The 8,685-nt window shown below is 41.4% G+C and overlaps 1 protein-coding gene across 1 annotated transcript; it reads right to left on the bottom strand.

Moving 5' to 3' along the window:
• Positions 1-208: 208 nt before the first annotated feature.
• On the bottom strand, positions 209-2,214 carry tpbgl (trophoblast glycoprotein like). Its single transcript, XM_080482514.1, has one exon. The coding sequence runs from the start codon at positions 1,962-1,964 to the stop codon at positions 903-905; it is 1,062 nt and encodes a 353-aa protein (XP_080338640.1). The 5' UTR covers positions 1,965-2,214; the 3' UTR covers positions 209-902.
• Positions 2,215-8,685: the final 6,471 nt, after the last annotated feature.

Here is an 8,685-nt window from a genome sequence, read left to right as displayed (position 1 = left end):
GCCATCAAAGGAAGCTGACGTGATGATCAAGACTTCTTTCTGTTCAACCTTGATGATGATGATGATGATGATGATGATGATGAACCTTTAGAAAATTGACAAACACATCAGGGACACATATGCCGCATGAAGTCTAAATTTCTTGACATTGATGACAAAATGTACAGTTGTAAAAAACTCTGCTAAGGCAGCAATTCTATTTGACAGTTTTATTCATGTTTTGTTTGGTTTTCTATGCCTACAACAATCACATGCATGATTAGAACCTGTCCCTGCCGGATTCGACCACTTTACTGATAAGCTGTCAAATGATAGTCAACAAGACACGAGAGTGGTAACTTATCCGATGAGGATTTTGATGAAACGCAACAGCTTTGCAGCACCTTAACTTGCACAAACACGGTACTCTGACAGAGTCACTTGCCTTGTATGTTCAGTGTCTTTCTACACCACCTTTTGCTTTCATTATTTGCACCAATTTTATTCTCCCTGCAGGATTTCCTGAATGTAGCCTTATTAAATATCCAGTAATACCATTGAGGTAATGTTTCACTCCGGCTTTTCCAATTTGAAATGCTGTGTACTGTTTGTTTAATAGGCTAAATAACATTAAGTGAGTCTGCCAAGCTGCTTCAGTTCACATGATGCATGATTGAGGAAATAGTTACATACAATATGTACAATAGTGCTTCGATGTTATTAAGTAAATTGTGTAATATTAACACTTTATAGTCTCTTACAGTCTTTGGCTCTGTGGACAATACAGAAAAAAAGTTATGCAGTTCAAAGGCCAGTTGTTGGAAATGATAACGCTGCTGTTTGGATGGTGAATTTCTATTGCCAGTCATTTTGATTGGATAGGTATCCATCCTTGTGTCGCTGTACATCTCTGGCCAAAAGTCTCACACCGCCACGTTGGCCAGTCTTGGGTCTGAGTCCTGCTCGTAACGGTAGTGGTAGACCTCCATCTGGTCTCGGCAGGCCTCCCTGATGTTATTGAGCCACTTTTTGATGCCCCCTCGGTTGAGATAGAGCACCATGAGAAACACCACCCCGATTAGAGCCAACACTATACCAAGGAAGACGTAGGAAACCGCCTCCAGGTTCTCGTTCAGACAGTCCACGTCCTCACCACGGAGCTTCTCCACAGAGACCCCCCTCCTGGCTTCGGGCTCACTGCACACAAGCCACCCTGCATCCGGACACTGGGATGAGTTCTTCAACCAGTAGTAAAACGCCTCCAGTTCACATGTGCATCTAAACGGATTCAGAGACAAATAGACACGCAAGCGCCTTTGCTGGTACAGACTGCTTACATTTTCCCTCCCGATGCTTTCTATTGAGTTATTCACCAGCACTAAAACGTGCAGGTTATATATATCTAATCTCTCCAAGGGAATAGACTCCAGTCTATTCCCGGCCAACTCAAGTCTGTGGAGGTTGCGCAAACTTTGCGCGCTGAGCGCATGTGGGAGCTGCGCCGTGGCCGCAGGCGTCAGAGAGTAATTTAGGTAAAGGGAGCGCAGCTCGGGCAGTCCGTGGAAAGCTCTGGCTGAGATCGACTCCAATTGATTGTGGCTCAAGTCCAGCAAGTGCAACCGGGGAAGCCCCAGGAAGGCGTACGGCTCAATTTCTTGTATCCCGTTGTGGGACAGCGAGAGCGTGGCCATGTCCAGCTCGGTGTCGTTGCTCATGAACGCGCCGCGCTTCAAAGTTGAGATGTTGTTCCCTTGGAGGATCAAGGTGGAGGTCCACTCCGGGAGGTCACTTGGTACCTCGGTATCGTCCCCATCGCGGCAGGTCACCGTACCCGAGTCCGTGGCACAGACGCAGGACGGCGGGCAAACACCGTCGGTCCTGACGGGCGACAACAGCGCGCACACCACCGCTGCGTAATACGCACACCACAGGCTCCAGTAAGAAAATATACATTTTGAATCGTCGGCACTGTAAAACATCCACATCTTCCCCCTTTCACTGGTGTCTTTCTGAGCAAAGCTAAGCGAGTATATGACCGTCCAATAGTCCTCTCGCACACAAAGGGATCAGTCCGGCATTGTTCAGTACTTTTCAGTCAGAATAGAAAAAAAACGCGGTGGCCATTGTCACCTTCGTTCACGCGTCTCCGTCCGGAGGAGCGAGGAGTTTTCTCTCAGACAGTTACGCATCGGAAAGGTGAACATCAGCCCTGTGTGGCTGTTTGGTGAGAGCTGCTGATCTGCGCTCCCTGGGTGGTATTTTTGACGTCTGTCACTGAGAGAGAGAGAGAGAGAGAGAGAGAGGGGGGGGGGGGGGGGGGGGGGGAGAGAGGGGGGGGGGTAAATTTGAGGTACCTCTAAGCCATTTTAATTCATAATTCACAGCTGATTATTTGAAAAGGGAACTGCATGGAAGATGCAGCATGACTGAAGAAATCCACGAAACCTAAAGAAAGTATCAAAGGATTCTTTACTGTAACGCTGTTACTGTAATGTTACCTCACACCATTATCAACTCATATACTCAATACCCTTATAAAGGCATGTTGACAAGTCAAAAATATTAACCTTATTGTTAACGTAATTGCAAAAGCCAATTTGAGCAGCAAATTTCCATTATTGATTATTTCTGCAAAACCATACAATTATTTATCAATGCTGTTGTCCCCCCCACCCCCATGTCTCCAAAAGGTTACTACACCTTTAATTTACAACGTTTTGCCTCCATTGCACATACTGTAATTGCGTGCAGGCAGTAAAGCCTGATAATGAGACCTTGGTTGGTTCTTTTCAATTGATCCATTTCGCCAAGAAAAAAAAAACTCAGGTCAGGACAGCGGGTCACTCTTTTCATGTCTAGAGTATACTATAGACTTCATACTACTATAGACTCCATATATAGAGTCAGCAAACAAATCGATAAACTAGAATAAATAAACCTCCTTTGAATCCAAGTTATGCATTGGAACGACATATGGGACTCATCTGTCATTCATTCTCCTGAGCTGGCTTGAATGTTTGAAATGAAATGAAAGAACTTGGCATTTGTGCTGAGAATGGCGTTAGTTGTGCTTTTATTAAACAAAAAGCCTTGGAATTCTGTGAGGGCACCATTTATAGTGCATGAATTTCCAAATGTAGATGGTGGAAACATTTTATTTTACAGTTATTGAAGGCAGTGCTGATAAACCAGTGGCAAAAAAACTATAACAACTTGGTAGTAAGAAAGAAAGATAGATGGAAGGAAAGAAAATGTGCTCTTAACAGTAGAAGGCAAGGAGAGGTTCAGCACCACGGACAGCTCCATAGAGTGATCCTCTTGGAAAGAACTCCTATTGGACTGAAAGAAGCAAGAAAAACAGTGGAGGAGGAAGGGCTTGAATAAAGAAAGAAGGAAGATAAAAATTTGATTTGGTTTATTTCAACTAGGAGGAAACACAACATAGGCTTCAGGACAAGTGTGCTTAGAAGAGTCAGATGCAGTCAGATGCATTATAAAGGTCAGCTAAATAAAAAGAAAGAAAGAAAGAAAGAAAGAAAGAAAGAAAGAAAGAAAGAAAGAAAGAAAGAAAGAAAGAAAGAAAGAAAAGAAAGAAAAGCCAAATACTATCAGAAGTTTCACACTTTTACTTGTTAACATATGATGGTGTCGCAGTTGAATTCAGACCAGGACTCTTTAGTCCGACTCTGCATATTATCTCTGTGCTTACATAGATTTCATTTGGGCGGCCCAGATTCCTCACAAAATACAGAGACATTCTAGTTTAATTGGTAGTTTAAATTTCCTTCAGTTGTGAGTTTGTTCATGTGTCACTGTGACGAACTGGCCGTCTACCTCTCGCCAGTGTTAGCTGGGATAAGAAAAGGCTACGAATAAAGAAGGTACCGGAGACAGATGAACGTCTGGCCCAGCTTTTAATAGGCATTCAGCCCAAAAATAGTCTTGGTGGCAAGCACACTGCACGAGCATATCAACAAAACAAACTGAAATCAATACATTTTTATAGTTCCTATTCTTTTCTCGTGTGTGTGTGTGACGATGGAAAGCATTAGAGGAATGATTGTGTGTGCATGCTCCTTCCTTCTGCATTGTTTTAATTTAAGCCTATATTCAGTTTCCCAGATGAGTTGTGGCTGCAGAGATGTGAGCCTTTATGGACCAGCAGCAGCAGTTGGGGCTGGTGTTGACCTGTAAAGCATTGGTTTAAATTCATCTTGAGCAATCGAGTGGGGTTAAGGTCAAGGCGTCTTGCAGGGCAGTCCATTACTTTCACATCAACCTGGGTGAACCTTTCCCCTGTAAACCGTCTCCTCAGCACAAGACAAAACAATATCAAATGAAGAACGTGTACACATTTATCTGGGTAAAACTACACACATACCTTTGTGTTTGAACACCTGCTGCAAGCATCACAACAGGCTCAATATTGCCTCTTATAAAATGCAGGGAGGATATTTAAAAGTGATAGTCATCTTATCATCAACGGGTAAACAGGCACATTTCTCAAATATCATAAGCTGTTTATTAAAAACATAGCAGGACCCATAAAAGACATTCAGGACCAGTGTTTCTATTTATCAAATGAGCCATAGCAGTAGGGGGTCTGGTGGTTATTGCAGTTCCCAGTCATGCTCAAGAGCACTCCATCTGGGGCAAATGGACACAAACAGTTATGGCGGGAATGTAAATATAGACACACTGAGCAGGAGAAAACGAGAAACTGAGACCAGAGAGTCAACAAGGCAGAGATAGCGAATGATGGAAAGTGGTCCTGCTGCTGGTTCTCCCGATAAGCATGAAAGGCCATATCAACGTTAGGTTGTTTTGCCTATTAAAGCCTGTGGGATAGTATTTCTTTCTCCGAGCAAACAAGGGCATTTGCTCAGTACTTTACTTCTCCTCTGAGGACCCGTTCGCCTGCTCCACGGGTGTCCATGCTATCTGCTGGTGCACAGAGCTGATTTAGTGGCGGCTGCTATTCACAGGCTGCGGTGGGGATATTGTTATGGTGCCCTGCTCATGGCCTTCAGTTTGACACTGAACCCCGTAATTGATTTACACAAGGCGACTCATCCCTATCTCCTGTCTACAGTGTGTGTGTGTGTGTGTGTGTGCGTGTGTGTGTGTGTGTGTGTGTGTGCGTGTGTGTGTGTGTGCGCGTGCGGACAGTTGCCAATGACCTTGGCAGTTTGAGTTTGCCTTTATTTCCTCAGGTGTGTGATTATTTACACCGGTGTGGTGTTAATTCTAAATTAGCTCGGATACAGTATGAATGCTGTGATTACATCCGATTACATGCATGCATGATTGCATCCACATGGACGATCTCCATAGATTTACATATATATGAATCTACAGAAAACTGTTTCTGCATTCCACCCGCAAATCTTTTTCTTCTTTTTTGGCTCTCATCTCTGCCGTCATTCATTAACCTTGTTTTAATGACCAATCTGCTCTTTCTAATAAACCTCCCTGCAGCCGGTAAATGACTGACACACACTGAACTCATTCAGAATTAGTTGGAATCAGACATAACCTGAGTGAAGGACACAAGCATACATACATGCCTACACCACATTAAAGACGTGGAATCCGTTGGATGTGTGTTTAGAGCTCTCATCACGACTTACTACAATATTTCAGCACATTAGAAACATCACTTGCAACTCGATAATAACTGTATCTCATGCAGAAAGCACTGTCTTCAGATGAAATGATTTGGCAGTGAGACTCTCCATGACAAATTAATACAATACAAACATTAAGCATCCTTATTGAGATGGCATTCCTTCTTGGAGATACAACCCCTGGTGCAAACAAATCTTTAAATAGTGTAGTGCATTCTCCTGCAATTTAGCATCATGGTGAGGTTGAATGACTAATATCAAGTGAGTATTGCATGAGGAAATATCTACAAATTCCATAAGAAAAACACAAATACCAAAGTCCTTTACCACATAGAAAGCTTCCCAGGCCAGTTGAGAGACTATATGCAAAAATACAAAACATTTGCAAAGTGGTATAGTAAATAAAATGGGTGTTAATGTAATTTTGAATAGAATTTTTAACGTCCAACATTTTAAAGAGGTTTTTTGTTGGGACGATATTAGAGCAGGGCTCAGATGACTGAAATAAACATCCGTGGCTGCAGTTGGAGGCACTGCCAGTTAATGTGCTGTTTTTTTTTTTTTTTTATTACTTCATACTGCACCCCAGATCAATTTTGTTGCTCCATTTCACAGCCAGTTCTGATTTTCATGCTGCATACAGGAAAAACATTTTCTGAAAATTACAGCCTCGTAGTGACAGATCGGCCTCTTTAACTAAAATGTCAGAATGTTTCCCCATTATTGCACATTTACTCGTTTCTGCTTGACTTTCTATATTTCACATAGAAATTAGTATTTAAAGTTTGGTTTAAAAACTTTTATAGAAAATAAAAATAAACTTTAAGACATACTGTACAGGCAGAATCTGCTCTGAGGGATCATTGGACAGAAGCACTGACACTCTCACACTGCAGTTCCCTGTGATGAGTGAAATCAGATGTACTGTAGTGCAGCAGGGTGATTGTGAGTAACAGTAGTTTTATCTAATATTTTCCTTCATCTGCACTGCAGTGCCGGGGTTTGATGCAGTCTATCGCTGACAGAAGCATCCAAGGTAAGAAGTTGGAGGACTTTCATATTATCGATCTGACACAAAATGAAATTGTACAAGAAAAGGAACGGCAGCCCGTTGTGCTTGAGATAAAAGCTAATCTATCTCCCATCCAGTAAAGATAGTAACACATCCTCTACCTCACTCTTTTTATCGCTCTTCCTCCCCCATCCCATCCCAAATGCAGTCTGCACCTCCATTTGTCTGCTCCACCTGTCTCTCAATCTGTCCATCTGTCTATCCGCAGACCTGCTCCTTAAACAGTACTCCACCATCAGATGAATAAGAGATGAGGCAGAGGGGGAAGAGAGGAGAGAGGAGAGGAGAAGATAGAGGTGAGGGAGATGTGAAGAAGTGTAGTCAGAGCCCTGCGGGGATGGGGCTGTAAATGGATCTTGAGGTGCTGGTGTCACCTGTCCTGGGACCATTAATTAGTCATTTAGAGTTGTAATGGAGTGAGCCATAGCCAGACAGACACAAGCAGCCAAACAAAGCTAAATCACTCAGTCAGAGGAGTTACCAGTGGCTGCTGGTCACTCTGCGTGCCCAAAGTGGAGAACCAGAGCGACTTCTTATTAATAGAAATAATTACATACACACACAGTGACAATTGCTGCCTGGGGACAATTAGAGTTTTCTGAATCTGAATCTCAGTCTGAAGACAAATACATTGACAAAATTGCTGAGTAATGATGACATATAATAAAATAAAATACTCAACAGGTAAAATATCACAACAACAACAACAACAACAACAACAACAACAACAACAACAACAACAACATGATTATAGACTTTGATGATGATGATGATGATGATGATGATAATAATAATAATAATAATAATAATAATAATAATAATAATAATAATAATAATAATGATAATGATAATAATAATAATATGGTTATTAAAGGAATAAATGTATTGTTATTATTATTATTATTATTATTATTATTATTAATAATAATTGTTATTATATTGATGCTACTAGTATAGCAATATGTGGAACACTAGTCAGTGACTGAAATATAAAAATCTTTTCATAGCTCTGGTATGTTGTCACCAGTTATATGTTGATGCACCAATCAATTTAAGTGCATACATCATAAAAATTATTGGTTATTTTTAGACAACTTGTTTAAAAGATACAATAATGGATTTAGTGTAACAATATTATTTATAAATGGCTGATAATTCAGTCAAAGCTCGTGGTTGATGGTTGTTTTCAACATTCTAGTTGCTTTCGTGTAGTGTATACATTTTATTTTACATTTCATTGGTGATATTTTCTCTTTTTGCGGTGAATAATATTCATTGGCAATTCATCGTCTTCAGACACTTTTGGATCTGGACTCTGAATGCAATATAATCTGGAAAAGCGCTGTTCAGGTGAGAGCTGGAGCTCAAATTCTTTCAAGATCAAGAAGGCTGATTTTAGAACGATCAAGTAACAATCAATTGATGCAGACACTTGACCTCAGAAGAAGATATTAGGATTGGATTACAAAGAGCAGAGAGATCTGAGAATTCTTCTCAGTTATTATATTGATGCACTGGTCAAAGATAATCATAGAGTCTCTCTAGAATCACTATAACTAGTTGTTTTTTCAATGAACGCAAAGTGATACAACTGTTTAATCAAACATTATAAGATGCAGTTAAAATAATCATAACTTTCAATGCAACACTGTCATCTTCCTTCTGCTCTTCTTGCTGATTTCCAGTGATCACATAACCAACTAATGATATGGACACTTGCCTTGCGATGTCTAAGTTTAGATTGAATTACAAAACGGTTGATATCTGATGTTGGGGTGACCGCTGTTTGTCCTTCAGGCTGTCACTGACTGACGACACTGAAGCCCCCGTGGCAGTTAAGACACTCCCGCTGGAGGGTGAAGTGTATCAGTGACACCTTGGAAAGTGAATCAGCTGGTCGAGTCAGGCCAAGGCGTTGGCGCATTGCCAGTCCTGTTAGAAGGGGTTAATCAGTCAGAGTGCTGGCTGATCCTGTTTCAGAACAAGGCCAGACTGCAGTGTGTGTTT

Source organism: Lipophrys pholis (genome assembly GCF_963383615.2).
Source record: "Lipophrys pholis genome assembly, chromosome: 16".
Taxonomy (NCBI): Eukaryota; Metazoa; Chordata; class Actinopteri; order Blenniiformes; family Blenniidae; genus Lipophrys; species Lipophrys pholis.
Note: the sequence above shows the minus strand (reverse complement) of the source record. Positions and strands in the feature narration are given on the sequence as shown.

What these genes read in the sequence shown, in the direction of transcription:
- tpbgl (XM_080482514.1), bottom strand. Translation starts at nt 1,964, where the DNA reads ATGTGGATGTTTTACAGTGCCGACGATTCAAAATGTATATTTTCTTAC.